This window comes from Prenolepis imparis, unplaced genomic scaffold (genome assembly GCF_030444845.1).
Source record: "Prenolepis imparis isolate NDT839.2.m4 unplaced genomic scaffold, iyPreImpa1.0 SCAF_13, whole genome shotgun sequence".
NCBI lineage: Eukaryota > Metazoa > Arthropoda > Insecta > Hymenoptera > Formicidae > Prenolepis > Prenolepis imparis.
In genome coordinates this window covers 94,820-119,555 of record NW_028141171.1, presented here as the reverse complement: position 1 = coordinate 119,555, position 24,736 = coordinate 94,820, and the positions used below count along the sequence as shown (strand labels likewise).

Here is a 24,736-nt window from a genome sequence, read left to right as displayed (position 1 = left end):
GTTATGCCGATCAAAGTAATTTTGTCGTTGTATATCTCGGTTTCACCTTTCAGATGTTTAACTGTTATTAGAGAGACAGTAGCTCCAGAATCGTAGAGCATGTTAATCTTGCCGTTCTTTACTTCGCGTATAGGTAGAGTTATTAAATTCAGACTCGCTATTCCACGAGGCGTCTGTCGCACGTGAGTCACCTGATATTCTATCGCGCGTGTCTTTTTATTCTTTTCTTCTTGCCGTTCTTCTTCGTCACTGCTATACTCGGATTCGGTATCTCTTTTTCGCGATTGTGGTTTCTTACGGTTTTCAATTTTATTTATGCTTCGCGATTTTTTATTATCGGTTCCCTTATCGCGGTCCGGTGTATTTGTTTTCGGCCTTCCATTTAGAGTCCAACACTCGTCGCGATTATGTCCGCGTTTTTTTGCAATAATTGCAGAATTTCTCTACGGTATTTGCGCGAGGGGGCTTGTCCGGTTTTGGGAACGCGTATTTACTGCTGCGGCAATCGCGTCCGTAATGTCCCGATTTTCCGCATTTATAACATTGCGTGGTTTTATGTTGACCTTGTCGCGGTTGTTGCCCAGTTTTGCTTTGCGATGCATTTGTCGTTCGCGACGCATTAGATCCTATTAACTTTTCTTCTGCGGTTGCGTCCGTTATCGCTTCTTGGAGTGTTGTGTATCGTTGTGATCGCACGAGTATTTTCAATTCGTTACGTAACCCGAATTGGAAATTGAGTAATGCTTGGCTTTGTATGGTTTCTAGAATAGCACGCTTATAGGTGCTCGAACGCTTTTCTCCCTCAATCATTGAGCTATATAATTTCCTGGCAAGTTTGTCGACGCGTTGTCCGAAACTCTGTGCCGGTTCGTTAAAGTTTTGCTTGAGCGAATTGAACTCGATTTGTAAATGCGCTGTACTCCGCTTACTTTGATAAGAATTTTCTAGTTGGTCTTTCAATTCTTCGAACGTTTGAATGTCTCGTGTCTCGAAATCTTGCATGGCTTTTCCCCGTAATTTAGTAAATAATATTCCTTGAATTAACGCTTCCTTGTCATCGGGGTGAATATTTTTAATTGCGTACGTACAGGAGTTCAAAAATTCTTGTAATCGGGTTCGCGTTGTGCCGTCGAACTCCGGTATCATTATTCGCGCCTCCTTTAGTGACATGTACCGTTGTGAGGCATTCCGCCGATTTCGGATGTCACGCTCGGTTCGTCCGCAAGCCATACGAGGCTCGTGCTCTTCGTTCGAATCTCGATCATAAGAGCGTTCGCGGGATCTAATTTGCCTATTGTAGCGCCTATCCGCTCCCTGTTCGCGTGTGTGTTCGCGTAGATTCCGTCGATCTCCTGCGTCTCGATTGCGAGGGTAGTCGCGGTGATCACGTTGATTATTTCGGTCTCGCTCGGGAGTGAGTTCGCGTAAATCTTGCCGACTGTAGCATCTCTCTTCCGCATCTTGATTACGGCTGTGTTCACGGAGATGTCGTCGATTATCGCGGTGCCTATTTGCATCCCGTTTGCGTGCGCGTTCGCGGGAGCTTTGATGACTGTCGTCTGATCTCTCTCCGCGTGACCTCGAATCGTACATTTTATTTATTTCTGTCCGCATTTCAATTCGTAAGTCTCGTAGGCCTTGTAATACGTCGCGCATCAAAGGGTTTTCCTCTTTCACGTTGTTTTCAACGGGTGTCCTATGTTCGGCGGGTGTCCTGTGTACGTCGACTTCTACGCGATGTACGTTTCCGCGCTCTATAGTTTCGCGTAGGCGACAAATTTCGCGGTCTACAGCACCCACGGATACGTCTGCTGCACTATTTGGTGGAGTGTGCATTACAGACATGTTGTCTTCGTTAGAGTCAAAATCGCTACTATCGTACGTAGTTGACCATCCACTTTTCTGCGACGCGTTGCTAGGGGTTTGGCTTGCGCGTATTTTAATTTCTTTTATATTTTCGTTATTACCGTCTGTTCGTGTCTTTAGTATACTTTCGTCAAAACTATCGAAGGGGAACTCGCGTTTAACAATGACGTTCGCAGGTAATTCGTCTTCGCTTTCGCTTGAATATTCGTTCTCTAATTTTCTACGAACTCGCTCGAGTCTTTCTACAGTTAATGGTAACGCTTGAATCGCTCGTTTGGCTGAGTCGCTATGTAGCCAAGATTTGTTCGCTATCGGTTTCGGGGGTGTCTTGTTCCCTTCCGACATTCACGCAGAAATATTATAAGGATCGGACTTACAGTATTACGGTTCGCATCGTTACGCTCTTTATCGCTCGGTACGGCTTGCTGCTGGTACTGCAACTCGATCGCTCGTGGGCTGATAACGGCTGGCGGCTCGGTGCTCGTGCTTGACACGGCAGGTCGTCGCTCCGTGATGATGCGTTGTCCGTGAGATTGTCGCAGATCGGCGTTGTCCTTGGGACGTTGGCGATCCTACTCGATTCTCAGCTGCTTGCTTCTCGTATTGCTTGCGTTGTCCGTCCTTCTCTCTTACTGCACTGTGGCTTCTGGTTATTTCCGTCAGCTGCTTTTCTAACTGGCGTGCCTGCTTCCACACGTTATGTATGTGTGTATATTGCCGGTCTTAATTTTTAATATGTTGCTTTCTATGTTGTCCGTCGATTATTTCGACGTGCCTGATTTTTCTAATATGGTTGTATTGTTTTTCAGGTCTTCAGGTTCCTGCTGGTCCTGGCGGTCCGTCGGCGCGATCCCACCGCTGCCATCGAATTATTGTGTGCCTCGAGCAAGGCATTGGGGTTGCGCCGAATTAAGCATGAGGATCCTCGGGTCGACCGGGACTTCGTAGGAAGTTAGGAGGATTATTCTCTTTTCTTTTTTCTTTAAATATACTTTTATTGCGGATTGAATATGGTTTCACTTTATTTCTCGTCCTTTCTTTAATTATATATTCGCGTAACATTCGATGCGTATATTCGTATTCCTCTAATAATTCAGGTCTTTATTAGTGAGTCTCGTTCTGATGTTCCGGGTTCTTATTAGCGACCTCGTCTTGATGTTTAGGAGTTGTATTCGAGACTGCCTTCGCGGGCGGGCTCTCCGTTCTATATCCTCTTTGTTTCTTGGATTTCTTTCGGGAGAGGCCCTTGGAAACAGGTCTCTGATTGGTTAGTAATATTCACGCGTTTTTGTTCTAACTGCAAGCGAAGCAGGTTGAAGTCGCAGGTCTTCGCTTGCATCTCGCGGTTTCCGGTGCTTCGCGCGTGTCTCGCTGCGTTAGCGTTTTCACGCGATGAGCGTTTGTCGAGAGCGCTCTTTTATAAGCAAAAATGTTTTACAGTATTCTATAAAGATATTCAGTAAATTCTAATTTCTAATAACTACTGGTTATAGTTCGGGCTATAACACCTTAAATGACTGAAACTAATAAAGAAATGAAAGAGCGGGCTTCAAAATATGGCAATACGTCCTTAAAATGGTCCTCAGATTGATAACAAAAAATATTGAAATATGACGTGTCAATACCTAAATATTGATTCGTACATTTGTCCAAAAATTGGAAAAAAAATTATCACTTTAAATGACTGAAACTAATTAAAAAATGAAAAAGCGGGCTTCAAAATATGGGAATACGTCCTTAAAATGGTCCTCAGATTGATAATAAAAAATATTGAAATATGACGTGTCAATACCTCACATATTGATTCGTACATTGGATCCAAAAATTTGGAAAAAAAAATTATCACTTTAAATAACTGAAACTAATTAAAAAATGAAAAAGCGGGCTTCAAAATATGGGAATACGTCCTTAAAATGGTCCTCAGATTGATAATAAAAAATATTGAAATATGACGTGTCAATACCTCACATATTGATTCGTACATTGGATCCAAAAATTTGGAAAAAATAATTAACGCTTTAAATGACTGAAACTAATTAAAAAATGAAAGATCGGGTTTCAAAATATGGGGATACGTTTTCGAAATGGTCCTCAGATTAATAATAAAACATATTGAAATATGAAGTGTCAATACCTAACATATTGATATCTATCTGATGATTTTTTTTTTTTTTTTTTTTGCGCTGTGGAAACCTCATGGTACCCTCATCCCCTGGGTAGAGGATGAGGGTTATGTGGGACTCCTTGCTCCCCTTGATCCACGAATGAATCGATCAGGGGGCTCAAGACCTACCTCACTAAAACCACAGCGGGCTCTTACGAGGATGGCAGGGAACTACCGAGCATTGCTTCCTGCCAATCTACATTAGGTCCTAAAATTTGAAAACATTCATTTTCGCTTTAAATGACTAAAACTAATTAAAAAATGAAACAGCGGGCTTGAAAATATAATACGTTTTCGAAATGGTCCTCAATTTGATAATAAAAAATATAGAAATATGACGTGTCAATAAAAACTAAAAAAATAACAATATAAGAAATTAAATATTAATTATTTTAAAAATACAAATTAATTTACAATTTTTTTCTTTTTCATAATTACAAAGTCGAATCATACATTAAACGTTCTCCAAAACTTCATTTGTTGTTAATAATTCCATTACGTTTATATTATTTAAGTCTATCAATTTATCTACATTTTGAGATGTACTGCTGCTTGCAGAAATGTCCATCTATATTTTATTTTTAAAATATAAGATAATGAATGATTATGAAAAGTACATGACATACAATATATACATGTATTATACAATAGAATAAAAAATATTATGCAAATTATTTTATTATGCAAATTATTTATCTGATCTTTTATACACTATAAATTATCAATTGCTTTTCGAATAATTTATTAATGTCACAATTTAACTGTATGAAATATTGCTGAATTTTATTTTAATCAGATATCGAAAATAAGAAATAAAATAATTTACTAAAATTACTCATATTTTAATAAAACATTGCGTGGCGCTATGAAATTTTTCACACTCGTCTGATGTTAAATTTATCATGGGGACATTATCAGACAAAATACCCTTTATGCGATGCGCTAATTCCTCGAGTTTGTTGGCGAACCACGCGACACAATCGGCACCGCGATAAGATCTGTATGCGGATAATGTTTCATCGTACGAGCATTGCACATAGTAGCCAACGCTAAATACCTCGTGATGTTGATAGTATGACACGTGTTCCGATGTCTTCCTCAGCACACACTCTAAGTCGGCGTACACTACAAACGGAAGCCGCTCCTTTCTGTTGTAGTTGTCGAAGCCGAGCCACTTATCTTTATCGCTTGGTAATCGGATAGCGCAGTCATTCATTTCTCCACAGTTCACAATGTGAGCCTCCAACTTTTCGCTCAAATTAAAGAAGTGCAAGCATCTGTGAAAGAAATTACAATTTTATTTACAATTTTATTTACAATTTTATTTACAATTTTATTTACAATTTTATTTACAATTATATAATTTGCAATAAATATACATACCGATCGCAGATATATTTCTTGTGATCATGTTTGCTCAGTTGCGAGCTTACGAGGCGAGACAGATTTTTGATATACACGAAATGTTCAATGTTGTCGTCCTCCTCCACGTACAGCAAATTCACATGTTTTTCTTTTTTCTGATCGACGAGTCGTATCGGAAGAATTGATAATTCCTTCTTCCTCTCGATACCGTACACGTTGATTGAGATATTGTTTATATGTTCAAACTTTTTTATTTGATTCAACTTTATCGGAAACTCAATGTTTTGTAAATTTAACACCGTCGTATAGTGCGGATATGAAGATTCCCGTTCCATATGCCTTTCAACGGGGTACAGAGCGGCCACCACTGACCACGCGAAACACGCATTGTCCATTGATAGCACATTAATTACCGCTCTCTTCGTCATAATTTCTCGCGGTAATTTAATATGACATCCTGCGTGCATAAGATTGCACTTGTTGACGTTGACCGTAAGATCGAGGATTCGTGACAATGCCCATCCGCTATCACGTTCCTGAAACTCTTCGAGAGACGTCAATGTGGTTTCGATGACGTGCCGCTCATACCACTCGCGTAAATCGGACGTGCGAAAAAGTTCATAATTTCTCGTGTTAATACTTTTGTTGGCGCGCTTATCACCTGTCACAAACTCACCGTTGAACACTGTATTTACTTTTACACAGTTGTATATTTTTATAACGTCTTGCACTTGCTCGAGTACTACACTACTAGCATCTTCCAAAAACTGTCGCGGTTCGATATAGTCTGCGTTAATCACCGCACCGGTCAGTATACGATTTTCAAACGCGGTATCGATCTCTCGCCAAACGAGTCTTCCCGCGTTATTGTCGCCACTGTAATTACCACCACTGGATATAAACTGTCTCTGCAATCGAGTTTTTGCACCCTCGAGTCGCGCGATTCTAGCAACCAAAGATTGTCTATATCCAATGGAGAGTCGCGGACGCTTGACACGGCTGTTTTCTTCGAGCAGTTTGATAAAGTCCTCGCAGCGCAGCGCCCATTCAAAATATTCGCCCAAGGTGGTGATTTGATGGGACCGCTCCAACAGGTCGCGTTCAGTCTGCTAGATGTTTTCCATTTCTCCACACTTTTTAAAATCACGTTCTATAGAGCACTTGCACCCGCTATACTTTTTTTTCGACCGACGTATCTGTGCGCTTGCAAATTACGTACTATGGTTTGAAGTGGCAGCAGTCCTTATTATATTTCGTCTAATCATTTCTTCCCCTCTTCATGATTAACGGATTGTTTAATTACATATCAAAAAAGTGATCTCCCTTCATCGCGTTATCGCTTTTGACACAAAGCGGCTGGACATCGGCGCTCATTTTTGTTTATAAAAATTCAAGCGGCCGGACATCGGCGCTCCCTAAACAATGAGAAAGAATTCCGTTTAGGGGGAGGGGAAAGGTTCCGCAAAGGCTGCCGAATATCGGCGCGTAATGCAACACGGTCTTTTACCGCGAAAAAAACACGTCCCGACGTGTTCATTGCGATTAGCGCGACCTCCCAAGATCTCCTCAGATGGAGGAGGGGAGGGGGTGGTACCGCGAGGGCGGCCGAATGTCGGCAAAATTATCGCAAAAGAATTCTTCCTAAACAATGAGGAAGAAACGTCACATATGGGCAGGGGAGGGGGAGGGTGGAAGTACCGCCAAAGCGCGTCGCCTTATGGGGGAGGGGTGGGGGAGGTATCGCGAGGGTGGCCGAATGCCGGTGCTCACTTTGCGGTGTTTTGTTTATAATAAAACATGTTAGATAATTCAAAGTAATACAATACGCTGTTTTGTTTATGAAAAACAATACGCGATAAGCGTCTCCCGCACAGCGATAAGCGCCCCCGCCCCGCGTGACGTCATCCCCCTCGCCAACTAGATCCCCCACGCCCCGCGTGACGTCATACCCCATCGCCACGGAGAACCCCCCCGCCCCGCGCCCCCCTCGGAGGACCCGTGTTAGAACCGGCATAGTATCCCTACTAAACTGTAAGCACAATTGTCCACAGATGCTTTGATTGTAAGTTTGAACAGGTGTGTAATTGTATTGTATCTTTGTCACATTTAAATATCGCACCAATTCATTCGGCGGTCGAAGATTGCCGAAACTGTCAAAATATATAGCGCGATCCCCCCTTTTTGCATACGCTACCCAATGAGTACCCGATCCTTTAGCGTTATCCAAATTTACGATGCCGCTCTCGTTTCGATATATACCACCGATCGGTAATGAATCACGCATGAAAACACCTCTAAAATACGGAATGTGCATACGTTTTGCCAGTTGTAGCAAATGTACGTTGGTAGTTACGCCCTGTGGCATTTTTAGCGTCTCTTTGACGTTTTTTTCCCCCTTTTTCTCGTTGAAACTCCTCGTCCGTGTTTGTATGGAGCGAGATACAATCCGTGACCTTCCATGGCGCGATTGTGACGTAGCATCTCTTGCAACTGACGTTGTGCAGCTTTTCCGTCGTTCACCATCTTTGCTACACCAGCCGCTCCACCGACCAGAGATCCGAGCGCGCCCAACATTGGTAGAATCGGTAATACACCCCCACGTTTCGCTACCGGAAATATTCGTTTCTTCGCCATTTTTTTCTTCGTCTTCGTCTTTGTCGTCTTCAGGCCCATACCGAACTTCGTCTTGGCTTTCATCGCTGCCCAGACAGCTGTGGCAGCGGCTCTCTCACCGTCAGAGTCGAATCTCTCGCAACGATGCGAGTTTGCGCTTCCTTGGCGAGTATCCTATCTGCCGCGTGTCTCTCTATGAGATCGTTGCTATATCGAGAGTACGCTATATCGTGTTCACGGCACGCCGCGTCCAATGAGTTGATACCTCGATCGCCTCTGGCTAATCGCTTTTGTAGTCGCGTGCCCGGACCGCAAAACTGATAGCCGGGGATATGGAATTCGATCGAAAGTGCGTTTATTGCGAGATTTAATAGGCCTCTACCTATTTTCGTTGACATTCGCTGCAATCTTTTATCATCGGCGCTGGACCGTCAATGTGCGTTCGCTGCCACGGTCGATTGTAATGTTCGAAACAGCGACGATAGGTTTGAACCTCCAAATCCGCCTTTATATGTTCCGGAAGCTTGTCCCACACGCAGTGGACGTAATTGCCGCACATTCGCAATAAAACTGTTTTCGACACAAATTGTAGCTGTTCGGCGCTCAAATTACAAATATCGTAAGAACTTGATAGCAAGACAATCATTTTTTCGTTACTGAGCAATTCGCGGTTCCGCGCAGCTATAAATAGGCAGACATTCGATCCAGTCAGGAGTGTGAAAATGAATTTCGTGCGACAACCTTTCACGATACGCGTGACGAATTACGACGCCAGATTACGATCGATGGGGGACAACGCGAAGATGCGTAGATACGGTACGATACTGCCGACTACTATACGCGCGATCGTTTGCGGCCCCTCGAATTGCGGTAAAACTAACGTGTTGATTAGTTTGATAGAAAGCCCGCACGGCGTCCGCTTTGAAAACGTGTACGTGTACTCAAAGTCGCTGCAACAGCCAAAATATCAGTATCTGGAGAATTTGTTGACGTCGATCGATGAAATCGGCTATTTTACATTCTCCAATAACAGTGACGTCATTCCACCGAGCGAAGCATGTCCAAACTCGAATTTCGTTTTCGATGACGTGGCGTGCGACAAACAAAATACGATAAGAGAATACTTTTCAATGGGACGCCACTCGAACGTCGACTGCTTCTATCTCTGTCAAACATACGCAAGAATACCGAAACATCTTATACGCGACAACGCAAACCTGCTAATCTTGTTTAAACAGGATGGTACCAACTTGAAACATATGTACAACGATCACGTGAATACCGACATGTCATACGAGGATTTCAGTGAATTATGTCGTACTTGTTGGCAGCAAAAGTATGGATTTCTAGTGATAGATAAGGATAGCTCGCTTACGAACGGCCGATTCAGAAACAGATTTAACGTGTTCGCGATACCGCAAAACAATTAGTCGTTGCCGATGTTCTGTCGAGAGAGGTGAAACATGAGCGTTCGACACTCTGTCAACATGGCTGAGAGCGATAATATTCGCGAGCGTGAAAAGATAGCGAAGGAGATTGCGAAAACGAGTGAATCAATCCGCAAGAAACATCGCGCTTTGAAGACCGGTAAGATCGATGACGATATCGCGGTCAAGACCCATTTTAGACCTATTATTGAGCCGCTACAAAAGATTGTCGACAACTCGATCGCGATGAAAAACGAGCCGGAAAGTACCGCAAAGATTAAAATCTTACCCATCAAGCGGTACAAGGAGGAGGAGGAGGAGGAGGAGGAAGAGGAGAAGGATGATGCGACACCGAAAAAGAGGAAACGGTCAAACCCGAATCGCTCATCGACACCGCGTACATCGGATGCTTTACTGGATGATAACCTCTACACCGTTCGCGACAACGAGAATCGTACAACCTATGATACCCGAAACACTCGCAAACGAAAATGTTTTCGAAACCTCTGGCAGCACGCTCGAAACATCGTTTGTTCGAAACACATTACAAACGCTGGAAGGTCAAGAAATGTTGCGAAAGCACTTGGGACCACTGGGACAAGAGTACATGAGCACTCTCCTCGGTGGCGACAAAGAAAGGAAAATCGATCACGTGTACGGTGTCTATTTCGACAAGGATGAAATGCGTCTCGGTAACAAACGATTCGACATTGACAAATATGACTATAATTATAGACAATGTGAGGTACATTGGTACACCAGGATTATACGAGTTGATCTTCAAGAGAATTCCCGATGATGACATTTACACGGAGGATGATATGCATAAATACAAGAGCATATTATTGGCGATGAACGCGCATAAACGCAATTATGACACACAAGGCCAATTACGAAGCAACAGGGGATACAAGTACAAACATATAATCGCACCATTGATATCGATTGAAAAGAAAAAATCTGGAAAGGGAGTATTCATGCCTCACGCGATGGCGCTAACCGACAGTAAGATCGATTACATACACTGGGATGACCCCAACGAGCTAGTAGATCGGGTACGATTGCTGGACGCTTTGCGCCGAGCTGGCCACAACGCTCACGACAATGAGATCCTGTCGATCATCGAGGAACTTCGCGAAGCAGGCATTATTATAAATTGAATGGTGTCTCGACAAATCTAATCTGTCGATCAGTGTCACTCGTATCGGGAAAAAAAATGCCTATCAACAAATTTGGATTATTCGAACCAAGAAATGATGCAACCGGCACAAGCGGTTCTTGGGATAGATTAGTGAAAAGTTATGTGCACGAAAACGCTCTGTGTCGCGTCGTTGCGAACTATGACGCAAGGTCGCGGAAGATTCGTCGTGTAGCGCAACCTGAGGCTGACACCGATGCCGTCAACAAACTGTATGTGGAATCCTGCGTTAAAAGATTGATGAATCAACAGAAAGAATCAGATGAGAAGCTGACTTCGTTCGAGAAGGATGTGCGGACAATACAGATTGTGATAAACGAACTTCAACGCGCGGCTAACGCTAACTCAGAAACGGCTATCAACCTGAATGAGCAGCAGTGAACGGGTTAGGAGCGGCTATCGAACGGTTGTCGAACATCTACGAAGGGTTATCGAACGGCTACGAACAATTATCGAACAGCTACGAAGGATTATCGAACTACTATCTAACTACAATGAGTGGTAGTGGTAGTGAACGGCCTAGCAACAGCTGCGAACGAGGCTACCAACAACTCAAGCAGGGCTGTGAACGAGGCTATGAACGGCCTAGCAACAGCGAACGAGGCTACCAACAACTCAAGCAGGGCTGCGAACGAGGCTATGAACAAGTCATTAACGGTTACATGCAAGGCTACAAACAACTCAAGCAGGGCTGCGAACGGGTCAGTAATGGCTGCGAACGGGTCAGGAAAGGCTACGAACGGGTTAGAAACGACTGTGAACAAGGCAGCGAACGAATCAAGAACGATTTTCGAATCGGTCAAGAACGGAAGTAAACAACGCAAGAACGGCTCAAGAACGGCTCAAGAACGACTACGAACGGCTCAAGAACGGGTCAAGAACGACTACGAACGGCTCAAGAACGGTTCAAGAACGGCTCAAGAACGGGTCAGGAACGGCTGCGAACGGGTCAGGAACGGCTACGAACGGCTCAGGAACGGCTACGAACGGCTCAGGAATCGGTCAAGAACGGCTACGAACGGGTCAGGAACGGCACAAGAACGGCTATTGAAGAACGACAGACGAAAATGAATCATAAAACGAGCGACAAACGGCGATCGAGAAAAACCGACGAAGCGATGAAACAACATAGTTTGGAAAAACGGCAGTTGGTGAACGAACAGCACGCGCCGGCAAGGAAAAATTTTCCCCGAAGACACGTCATAGTGCGGGGATACGATGACCTGTGGCAAGCTGACATCGTTGAGATGCGTCCGTACTCTCGTTTCAACAGAGGTTACCACTACATACTCACCCTCATCGATGTGTTGAGCAAGCATGCGTGAGCCATTCCACTCAAGAGTAAAGGTGGAAGCGAGACGGCTGACGCTATCGCCGAGATAATTCGAGATAGTAAGAGATGCCCGAGAAACATGCAAACCGATATGGGGAAAGAATTTTATAACGCCGACGTGCAACGGCTCATACGGAAACATAACATCAATCACTATTCTACATATTCGGTATTGAAGGCATCGGTCAGCGATTCAATCGCACGCTGAAGAACGACATGTGGAAGATGTTTACGCTGAACGGAACTTACAAGTGGATCGACGCGTTGGCGGAACTCGTATCGGATTACAACGCGCGCAAGCATCGAACGATCGGCATGCGACCCGTCGACGTCACCCCCACGATCGCTGATAAACTTTTAAAAACGGTATATAGTAACATAAAGATTGCCGCTCCGGCAAAGTTCAAAGTAGGACCCGGTACGCGTTAGCAAGTACAAGAAACTTTTTGAGAAGGGTTACACACCAAATTGGACAACCGAAGTGTTTAAAATTATTAAAGTGCAGCGTACTAATCCCGTAACCTATCTACTCGAGGACTATCGCAAAACATCTGTCGCTGGAGCGTTTTACGAGCACTAGTTGCATAGCACGAATTATCCGGACGTATATCTCGTGGAGAAAGTACTGCGCAGGAGGGGTGACGAGGTTTACGTATAATGGCTGGGATTTGACTATTCGCACAACTCTTGGATACATAAGGACAATGTGATTTAATTCATACAAACTGTATTTATTAATTACTCAAAAATTTAAAAATATATAATGTGTACAACATATAAAAGTATTTGAAATATTACAATATACATGAAATATGTGAAATCCAAAATCTTTATTAATACATCCTTTCCGTTCCAATATATGAAATACATACACATATGTTACGTAAAATTATATCGCACATACATTATATTTTATAAGGGTATCTGGTAATGTCCCCACGGTAATGTATCAGTGGTTTCAGGTATGATATACCGCTTGTCGTCGTACGGACTTAGAGCAATTTTTGTCTCGCGAATGGTGTATACTTCGTGCAATTTCGATCTTATGCAAGACTGACTACGTGTCATTTCAATATCATCATTCAAACACCGCGTATAATCGTCAAATGTTATCGTTCTCGCGACGACGTTACTCTTGACACCTTTTACTTTTTTGGTATCTTTCTTGCCATCCACTCGCAAGGCATACATTTTTGCTCTAAGCCCTACAAATTCAGGCATAATCGCGCCGTTGTTTTCATCTTTCATTAGACCGGGTACCTTTTTATTCACGAGCGGTATACCGTACGCATTGCCCACAGCGTAATCGCTCGTATCAAATTTGCTCACGTCGCGCTTCATATTCTCATATACATCTTCGCATTTAATATGGTATATTAAACTATCTGTGTCAGTGTACATTACCTGGCATCTTTCACGATAGAGCGGTGACATGTACTCGTAGTGAAATTCGTACAGACACACTTTCGATATGCCGAGTATACACATACCGACAGAGATTGGTTTGTTAAATTTTACTTCGAGTTTACGTAATTCTACGGCAATTAAATTTTCCGAAAAGATGCTTCTACTGTGAAAATTTGGTTTAGCAATCATCGCCTCTGCTCCGTATCGTCCGTCCCACTTTGTCAGTAATTTTACATCTACATGATTACGCACATTTTCCATCGTTTTGCCAAATACTGCATTATTCATTAATTTGTATAAATTTTTTTCAAAATCATTTTTCGCGTGTGTTCGAAATTTTGTATTAAGTTCGATATAATTTCGGAGCCATGGAGATTGAGTGAATTGTAATACGCGATGTATTTTTGTAACGCGAAGGCCGTGACGTGTACACTGCTGCAGGTTGCGATAATGTATGACGTAACGCTTCTTGTCATATAGCGTTGCGAGAAGCTTATCTTCCCGCTTGCCGGGCGGCTTGTCGCGCGTCGGGCAAAACGGTAGGTCAGCGTGCGTCTCGTGAAGATGTTGTGGATACTTTAAATCTACTTCGAGGATATAGCCTGTAGTCGAATCGAGCGCTATTGACGAGATGTCAAAGTTAGATACGTCGTCGACCCATTGAAAATCGGCATATGGCAATGATTGGCACATTGCCCATCCGTATAAATTATTTACATCAAAATACATGAGATATGATGGTTTCGATGGATCGTATGACTGCATGTACTTGTTGTTGGCCTGCGCATATCTTCCTGAACATTGACTTAGACCACCGCGTATACCCCGTTCGATAAACATGACCATATCGATATCGGTAAGCAGTTCGAAATTTACGCGTGTATGTTTTAACATGGCGTCCCATGTATACCCGGGAAGAGTATAATAATACGCAGGGTCGAGTCCGTAACTCGCGATGCAAGTGTTGCGAAAGTTTTCAAATATATCTGCCAACAACAAAACATCAGTTTTTAAGTAAAGATCGCTGTATTCACCCAAGATTTGAATGGAGAACTGCTGCCACACGTTGACGGCGTGTGCGTAGTCGCTCTCGGATACAGTGTCACCGGTTAAAGAACTGTAAAACGATTCGCGGTGGTAAACGCGTGTCCTGCAGCCTGTCCACGCAGTCAATGTACTCGTACGGAAAGACACATTTTCGCGTTAATAATTCAAAATTGTGAGCGGATAATGCAGAAAAATTGGAACGTAAAATTTTTAACTTATCCTTATTCAAAAAAGATGCCAATTTATCAAGACTAGCATTGAGAAATTTGTATGAATCGATGAATCGTAATTTCACGCAAGCTTTCCGATCTTATCGTCGTCGGTACTATTGACAGTCTTCGTAAATGAAATGTATTTTTCTTTTGTTATTGGAAGCACATCTACGCGTCCTTCATACGCGGTAGCTATTTCTTTTATGATAAGATGTGCGTCATAGCCGGATAGATTATGGAAAACTACAGGAATGACATAAGAGTCTTTGTAATTTAGATTACAGTTTGAGTGCGCGGGACCCCTGTATCGCCCGGTCAGATGACAATGATCGCGTACGCGTGTATCGTCTTGTACAAACGGTTTTTCGCAAATGTGACATTGCGTGGCGCTATGAAATTTTTCCCGTTCATCTTGCGTTAATTTTGTCATGTGGACATTATCAGACAAAATACCCTTTACGCGATGCGCTAAATTTTTAAGTTCTTCGGCGAACCATGAAACGCAATCGATACTACGGCGAGAATTATACGCGGATAACGAGTTGTCGTACGAATATTGTATATAATAAGCGATGCTGAATACCTCGTGATGTTGGGAGTATGACACATGTTCCGGCGTCTTCTTCAGCACACACTCCAAGTCGGCGTACACCACGAAGGGAAGTCGCTCCTTTCTATTGTAGTTGTCGAAGTCGAGCCACTTGTCTTTATCGCTTGGTAATCGGATAGCGCAGTCGTTCATTTCTCGACAGTCTACTGTATGTGACTGCAACTTGTCCTCCGATCCGAAATAGTGCAAGCATCTGTGAAAGAAAAAAAAAAAAATTACAATTTTATTTACAATTTTATTTACAATTTTATTTACAATTGTTATATAATTTGCAATAAATATACGTACCGATCGCAGATATATTTTTGACCATTGCTTTTGCTCAGTTGCGAGCTTACGAGGCGAGACAGATTTTTGATATACGCAAAATGCCCAACGTTGTCGTCCTCCTCCATATACAGCATATTTACATGTTTTTCTCTCTTCCGATCAGTGAGTTGTATCGGAAGAATAGATAATTCCTTCTTCCTCTCGATGCCGTAGACGTTGATTGAGATGTTATTTGCCAGTTCAAACTTTTTTATTTGGTTCAGCGTCATCGGAAACTCAATGCTTTGTAAATTTAGCACTGTCGTGTAATGAGGATATGAAGATTCCCGTGTCACATTTCTTTCGGCGGGGTACAGAGCGGCCACCACTGACCACGCGAAACATGCATTGTCTTTAGACTGCACGTTCACCACTGCTCTCTTCGTCACAATTTCTCGCGGCAAGTTTAAATAACACCCAGCACGCATAGGATTGCACTTGTTGACGTTGACCGTAAGATCAAGGATTCATGACAATGCCTATCCGCTATCACGTTCCTGAATTGAGAGACGCCAATGTGGATTCGATGACATGCCGCTCATACCACTCGCGTAAATCGGACGTGCGAAAGAGTTCATAATTTCGCGTGTTAATACTTTTGTTGGCGCGCTTATCACCTGTGACAAACTCACCGTTGAATACGGTGTTCACTTTTGCACAGTTGTGTATTTTTATAACATCTTGCACTTGCTCGAGTACTACACTACTAGCGTCTTCCAAAAATTGTCGCGGTTCGATATAGATCGTTAATCACCGCACCTGTCAGTATCCGATTTTCGAACGCGGTATCGATCTCTCGCCAAACGAGTCATCCCGTGTTATTATCACCACTGTAATTACCACCACTGTAATTACCACCACTGGGTATAAACTGTCTCTGCAATCGAGTCTTTGCACCCTCGAGTCGCGCGATTCTAGCAACCAAAGATTGTCTATATCCAATCGAGAGTCGCGGACGCTTGACACGACAGCGTTCTTCGAGCAGTTTGATAAAGTCCTCGCAGCGCAGCGCCCATTCAAAATATTCGCCCAAGGTGGTGACTTGATGGGACCGCTCCAACATGTCGCGTTCGTTCTGCTCAATGTTTTCCATTATTTCTTTTATTCACTATTATACCACTAACACTTCTAATACAAGAAAGTAACCACTAAACTTTTTTCACCGCTGCATCTATGCGCTTTCAAATCGTACTATGGTTTGACGCGCTCTCATCCTCCTTATATATATTTCACCTAATTCTATCTCCTTTTCTATCATTTGGCGTATCTCGAAAGATAGTTTCCCGAGATATCGGTTTTATGGATAGAGGAGTAAGGACACAAGCTGCCGAATGTTGGCGCCGATACGTTGCATTCTTCCTTAAAAAATATTAAGAAAAATGTTTCGCTCTCGTTTACGACCGATTTTCTGCGAGGGTACAAAACTGCCGAACGTCAACGCTTTTACATTTGCACCTATAAATAACGTTTGACATGTTCGTCGCAGCGTCGGCCTTAAAATCTTCATTTCTTTCCATAATATCCTAATGATTTTAATAATGGACATTTTGTCCATAAAATGAAAAAAAACATAGTTTTATGGATTCTAGAACGCTCCGTTGACAAGTTCGAGCAGCCGGACATCGGCGCTTCCGTAATAAAATTATACTAACGAGGGTACAAAATTGTCAATCATCGGCGCTTGTTCTATACCTTTTTGGGAAAATGTCTAAGAACCCTCATAAAAAAGTCGTAAAGATACCATCTACAAATATTGCACTCAGAAAACTCCCCCTCCTTTGTCGAAACATCCCCTCCACCTGCGTGACGTCAGCCCCCGCACCATCGAGATACCCCCACCCCGCGTGACGTCATACCCCTCGCCCGGAGAACCTCCCGCGCCCCGCACCCCCCTCAGAGGACCTGTGTTTGAACTCTCATAGTATTACTACTAATTAATAACAATAATAAACCGTAATTATTGTTAATATTACATAACAAGTATTAATATACTGATAAGATATTTATTTTTATTTTCTAAATTAAATTAAATTAAATTATTTACTTTGTTATTGTTATTTTAATATAAATCATTTTTTATCAGATTTAAAATGCAAAAAAAATTAAATATACATTTCCTTATATACATAAGTTTTTACGTATCTATTATTTCGTTGATTACCAAGGTAAACTCTTAATGATTGCCAAGAACGAACTCGTGAAAAAGCAACATAAAGTTGTCCGTGATTAAAAACATCTTTACAAAGATCTAAACCAATTTTATCAAACGTTTGTCATTGCGATTTGTTAATTGTCATAGCAAAAGCTAATTTTATCGGAAACTGTCTTCTGGAAAAAGTAAAAGGATATATATTTTCACAATATAATGTTATACGATTCAAAAACACAATCTCTGCTTTATCATCTGTTAAAATCTTACACTTTAATAAATGATCTCCAAGTTCTATAACCATTAATCGTGTTCCATTGCAAAGACCTTCATTGATACTAAGATTTCTAATCAACATAATGATACAATTTGGTCTTAAACGCAATTCATGTGGAGGAAGAGATGATGGAGATAAAGTATTTAAATATTCTGGTAACAAAGCTTCACCAATGTCACCATTGTCACCATTTATAGCACTGTCTACACTTGTATAAATTCGTTCATTAGCTATATCTAATAATTCAACAACTTTTTTATTGATTTCATCTACGTCAACATTTCTTGCAGAAAGTATCGCATATTTAGCTACTTTGACAAACTACTTTTTTCGTATTAAATCACCATATATATATTCAACAATATCAGCATTAATAGGCGCTACACAACATTCAGGAATTTCTATATTATCATTTAAATCATTTAATTTGCCATCTCCCATATCTAATAAAAACTTTGCAAATTCAATTTCTTCTGGGAGAACTCGCATATTTTGTGTTAAAGAAAATTTTACGAAATGTTTCCAAATAGAACTAAATTTAATAGAAAGATTAACAATTTCACTTCGAGTAGCATGTACTTTTATAGGCAAAAGTTGTCTAAAATCATCACCTAATAAAACAATTTTTCCGCCAAAAGGAAAATCATTATTCATAACATCACGCAATGTTCTATCCATAATCTCTAAAGCATATCGTGGTGCCATTGGTGCTTCATCCCAAATATAAATATCAGTTTCTTTCAAATATTGAGCTTCTTTAGATTGTATTTTAATAGCAGATTATGAATCAGCAAATAATGGAACCGGTAATCCAAATGTCATATGAACTGTTTTTCCAGTAGGCAATAATGTCGCTGCAATACCCGTAAAAGCCATTGTACACACGCGTTTATTTCTAATTCTAGCTAAATGATAGATAGTTGTATATATAAATGTTTTACCTGATCCACCCGGACCATCAATATAAAAACAATTATTATGATTGTTATCATTGTTTAATCTATCTAATAAAATATCGACTATCTCTTTTTGCTTTTCATTTAATTGTTTATATTGTTTAGTACCTATTTCCATAGCTTCATCAAGTGTCATGTAATCTTCCTCTCCACTATTTTCTATTAACTGTTCCATTTGTGGAAAATCAGCAAGACTTTTACCTTCAGCACGAAGCATACTATTAATTTGCATATAAGCTTTATTTTGTCCTTGTAACATACCAAAATGTCGAACATAATCCTCAGACATTGCTTCTTTAAAATTTTCCCACAACTCTTCAGGATGTAATGGTTGACAATGTAATAATATACGTACAAATAATCTACGAAGTTGTCGAGGCATCATCCATGCAACAGCTTCATTCATAGCTCGTTTCCATTCATCATCATCTTCGATTAAACCTAAACCCAAACATGCCGCTGAAAATGATGGACAAAGTTCTCCATTTACAGTTTTCAAATCATTAAAACTTGTAGCCCCCTTTACTGTAATTAATAATAATCGCAAATGATATAATTCTGTTTGTGCTGGACTAACGGAATATATTCGTCCTACACAATTAAAATGACTTTTGCGTTTAACCCAACGCGATATATTTCTACCATTAATTTTTTCTTTTTTAAATGTATAATGGCGTGGAATTTCTATACAGGGTGATTCAAAACAACCGTTTGTCCTTAAAATGTCGTATTCCTGACTGAATTCTAAGACAATTTTTCCTTTGCCAAAATTTGATCCGAAGCTTAGTTTTCAAATTATTAAAAGAAATATTTAGCGAATTACGGCACGAGTACGGGCGGTAGGCAGGAGCGGCGCAACTCATTATCCGACGCGGGCGACTGTGTGAGGCACTCGCTGCGATCAGCTGTTCGCTACACGCGATGTGTTAGTGTTTGTTTATGGCTGTGTTTTGCGTGTGTGCGTACATACACACACACACACACACACACTCTCTCTCTCTCTCTCTCTCTCTCTCTCTCTCTCTCTCTCTCCCTCTTTCTCTCTCTCGCACTTACTCACTTTTATTCTTACCTTGTAGAGGTGTTTGATGACTTTACTTCTGATGAATAATTGTTGCACGACTGTTAACAATGAGACGTTCCCATCTGACACACCGAATAATAAACGAATTTTTCTTCTTTCAGAAATTGTATCCACATTTAGAACGAATACACTCACGCACTTGATCGAAAATAAAGAATATATTTATCGATTATAACAGTTAATCACAATCTCGGTTACTACTGATTGATTATTAAAATCACTCACAAAAAACGCGTTAAATGCAAAGCGCACGTTACTCGATGCGGATGACAATAGTCTGCGACGATGACAACAGACTGCGGTGACGCGACGCGACGCGACGATAACAATCACGGCGTTGCCGAACGTGAACGCGTACATACATTACATGTGATAATAATATGTATAATTTTTAAGTTATTAAAAAAAAACATATTATAACGTATTATAATACGTTATGCTTTTCTTTTTTTTTTTTTAATAACTTAACACTATTTACTGTTTTGCCTTTTTTTCGCAAGCGAGACATAAGAAAAATTAATTTTAGATTTTTGCGAACAAAATGTTCCACGTATGAATGTGTTGGTTGCTCTGAAAAGAGCGAGTTGTTTTTTGGCCGCTCTGAAAAGAGCGGATTTTTAGTTTCAAAAAAATTTATAATAAGTGCTCAAAATGACCACCATCGATTCTAACGCAAGCTCTCATGCGTTTTAATAGATTTCTTTGGACGTTCGGCAACGCCGTCATTGTTATCGTCGCGTCGCGTCGCGTCATCGCGTCACGTCGCGTCACCGCAGTCTGTTGTCATCGTCGCAGACTATTGTCATTTGCATCGAGTAACGTGCGCTTTGCATTTAAAGCGTTTTTTGTGAGTGATTTTAATAATCAATCAGTAGTAACCGAGATTGTGATTAACTGTTACAATCGATAAATATATTATTTATTTTCGATCAAGTGCGTGAGTGTATTCGTTCTAAATGTGGATACAATTTCTGAAAGAAGAAAAATTTGTTTATTATTCGGTGTGTCAGATGGGAACGTCTCATTGTTAACAGTCGTGCAACAATTATTCATCAGAAGTAAAGTCATCAAACACCTCTACAAGGTAAGAATAAAAGTGAGTAAGTGCGAGAGAGAGAAAGAGGAAGGGAGAGAGAGAGAGAGAGAGAGAGAGAGAGAGTGTGTGTGTAGGTACGCACACACGCAAAACACAGAGACAAACAAACACTAACACATCACGTGTAGCGAACAGCTGATCGCAGCGAGTGCCTCACACAGTCGCCCGCGTCGGATAATGAGTTGCGCCGCTCCTGCCTACCGCCCGTACTCGTGCCGTAATTCGCTTAATATTTCTTTTAATAATTTGAAAACTAAGCTTCGGATCAAATTTTGGCAAAGGAAAAATCGTCTTAGAATTCAGTCAGGAATACGACATTTTAAGGACAAACGGTTGTTTTGAATCACCCTGTATATAAATATTGTCTTGTTTCTTCATCTCGTAAGTTCAATGAAAAATAATCTTTTAACATAGTAGCTTGATTTAAAGCAGATGTCATGACGTCGTCAATATTTCCATTTTCGATTATAATATTTTGCTCATTAGAAAGATGGACTGGCAAACGCATTATAGCATGACTTTTATCTTGTAACTTCTTATCAAGAATACGCCAAATGGCTTCTACAGGTCCAACATAACGAGCTTCGATATAATTATGTATCTCATCATGATCAATAATTACATTTTCTGTTACTGTTCAATGGTTATAGCAGCAACATCATGTCCTTTATAAATATATTTATACAGATATTTAACCGATTTAATACTTGAAACTATCTCTACGTTAATATGACAATTAAATATAATCGATAAAATAGGACAATATGGAACAACGTAACGATTATCAACTATATATCCGCCAGGACGTTCAAAATTTCTACCATTATCTTGTCTACGATAATAAGGATAAGCATTTTCATCCATTCTAGTCTCTTCAAGAAATGGTTTTGGAAAGTGTTTCGAACAACGTCCATCTACCAAGCACCAATCGCCACAAGGTCCATGAATCATATGTTTCATAACTATATCATATAAAATACGATTTTCATCAGGATCAGGAATTTCAGCAGAAATGTATTTATCAACAATCTGTGGAGTAGTAATTTTAAAATTGTATTTTAAAGTAATCAACAAATGAATATGTGGCAAACCGCGTTTTTGAAATTCAATAACGTATACAAACGCTACTTCACCAAACAATTTTTGCTTTACAATTAAATCAATTAAATAATCTTTTTTAATATTAAAAACACGAGCACAAATATCAGGTCTATCAGAAGCTTGTTGACCAGGCAATAAATTTTCCTCGATTTCACGCCATTTTGGAGTGCAAGTCATAGTAATAAAAAGATCTGGTTTACCAAATTTACTAACAATTGCCATTGCATCTTGATAATGTTGTAACATATTACGCGGCGATCCAATAAACGTGGAAGGAAGTATAACCATTTTTCCAATACGTCCATTTAAGTTATTCGCCGTAGTTTGTAAATAATCTCTTAATCCTTGGTATGTTTCAGAACGTAATTCTTTTTGATGATTTTTACAATAATCAATTCTATCTTTTTCAATTTTAACATAATTATCTACAAGCCATTGTTGAAATAAGCGACGTCCTAATAAAAAAACATTAAATTCATCACGAATAGCTATACGATATTTAATATACTGCCCTCTACTTATTCGTCTATCACTATTTATTTTGGTTAAATAACGATGCCATCCTTGAGTACCATATGGATAAAACAATGGATATATCCATGGTTCAACATTTGGATCCATTACCTTGTAACATTTTGTAAAGTTTTAGTATTTCTATTACGTATTGTAACGTATGAGTGTGGAATTTCTCCATCAGCAGTAGTACAAAAAACAGCAGCAACTTCATTAGTTCTTTGAGCATTATATCGATGTCGATCCATTCCTGGCTTTAAAGTAAATAATAATTGTAATTCTGGTAATAATTCATCTGATTCCGTTTGTAAACGTCGTTCATTTTCTAATTCTTCACCCATCATTTGATAAGATTGAGCAAATACATTAAATTCTCTCATTATTTGTTCAAGGTTTTGTACAATTTCAAAATCTAAATATGAATTTTGATTAAGACGATGATCTATAGCTTCATTTGAATCCACAATGAAAAGTTGACCATAAGTAGGACTTTCATTTTGTGCAGCATATAATGCTGTATTAATTTGATAATAAATTTGTCCTTGTATTTTGAAACAATATGGACCAGGTCGTCTATTGTTAAAGTTAATTAAATTAGCATTAAATGATGCAAATGAAAACGAACTATTATAACTACGAATATGTTGGAAAAAATTATTAGATTTTATATGACTACTATCGAATAAATTACGAAGTACTTGAGGAAATTCAGGTAATGGTTGTAAATATACTGCACCATGATTGCAACAATCGTGAAATGAGTTTCCTTTATTAGATACTTTTTAAGATGCAAAATGCTTTGCATTGCAATGAACACAAGATACATCCATAGAACCAATATAATATTCAACTACATTATTAATTGACAAAGTATTATTATTATTTAAGGGTCGGCAGGAGACCCAGGCAAACTCCGAATTGATGTTGGAGACCTCGCGCGGTGACAACGCGAAACTCCGGTTTCAGTGTTACCAACGTTGAAAAACCAATTTCAGGTTCTATGTAGTGGTGTATGTCCGTACACGTACACACCATTGCATTGCGCACGCGGACGCACGGTAGAGAGACAAGGATCGATAATCACGTTATCCTTGTTCCTCAACCGTGCTAATCACGTAAATTGCAAACGCGAGATACGGCCTGAAAATGCTTTCTGGCCTTCCGTAGCAGAAGGCAGGAATGTAGCAAGGCTAATAAGCACCCACTTTTTGTAAATTTTATATATGCTGTTGTGTGCCTCGAGCAAGGCACTGGGGTTGCGCCGAATTAAGGATGAGGATCCTCGGGTCGACCAGGACTTTGTAGGAAGTTAGGAGGGTTACACTCTGTTCTCTTCTCTTTAAATACACTTCTATTGCGAATTAAATATGGTTTCACTTTATTTCCGTCCTTTCTTTAATTATATATATATTCGCGTAACATTCGATGTTTGGCTAACGAGCGTTTATTAGTAATTCTTCTTAATGATTCAGATTTTTATTAGTGAGTCTCGTCCTGATGTTCCGGATTCTTATTAGCGACCACGTCTTGATGTTTAGGAATTGTATTCGAGACTGCCTTCGCGGGCGAGCTCTCCGTCTTATATCTTCTTTTGTTCTTTGATTTTCAACGGGCGAGGCCCTTGGAAACAAGTCCCCGATTGGTTAATAATATTCACGCGTTTTTGATCTAAATGCAAGCGAAGCAAGTCGAAGTCCCTGGCCTTTGCTTGCAGCTCGCGATTTCCGTGCTTCGTGCGTGTTTCGCTGCGTTAGCGTTTTCATTCGACGAGCGCTTGGCTAGAGCGCTCGTTTATAAGTAAAAATGTTTTATAATATTCTTATTCCTAATAATTACTGGTTATAGTTCGGGCTATAACAATGCTTATGCACATATGTGCGTATATATAACAAATAGTATCAAAAATTTATATATATGTCTCCAAATTGTACAATAATATATAATAATAATAAAATAATAATTCGTAGCGTGAACTAATACACAGCATATAAGACACGGGCGCTTATTAG

At 40.4% G+C, this 24,736-nt stretch overlaps 1 protein-coding gene across 1 annotated transcript; it reads right to left on the bottom strand.

Moving 5' to 3' along the window:
- Positions 1 to 2,271: 2,271 nt before the first annotated feature.
- On the bottom strand, positions 2,272 to 19,222 carry LOC145944725 (uncharacterized). The gene is made up of 4 exons (XM_083053281.1): positions 19,042 to 19,222; positions 5,414 to 6,182; positions 4,941 to 5,307; positions 2,272 to 2,550 (listed from the first exon to the last, which is right to left on the bottom strand). The coding sequence occupies exons 1-4, from the start codon at positions 19,220 to 19,222 to the stop codon at positions 2,272 to 2,274; spliced, it is 1,596 nt and encodes a 531-aa protein (XP_082909407.1).
- Positions 19,223 to 24,736: the final 5,514 nt, after the last annotated feature.

What these genes read in the sequence shown, in the direction of transcription:
- LOC145944725 (XM_083053281.1), bottom strand. Translation starts at nt 19,222, where the DNA reads ATGTCTGAGGATTATGTTCGACATTTTGGTATGTTACAAGGACAAAAT. An exon ending in AAGAAATATATCTGCGATCG is followed by an intron (nt 5,308 to 5,413) that starts GTATGTATATTT and finishes TTTCTTTCACAG; the next exon opens with ATGCTTGCACTTCTTTAATT. An exon ending in AGGGTATTTTGTCTGATAAT is followed by an intron (nt 2,551 to 4,940) that starts GTCCCCATGATA and finishes GTGTGGAAGCAG; the next exon opens with GCACGCCAGTTAGAAAAGCA.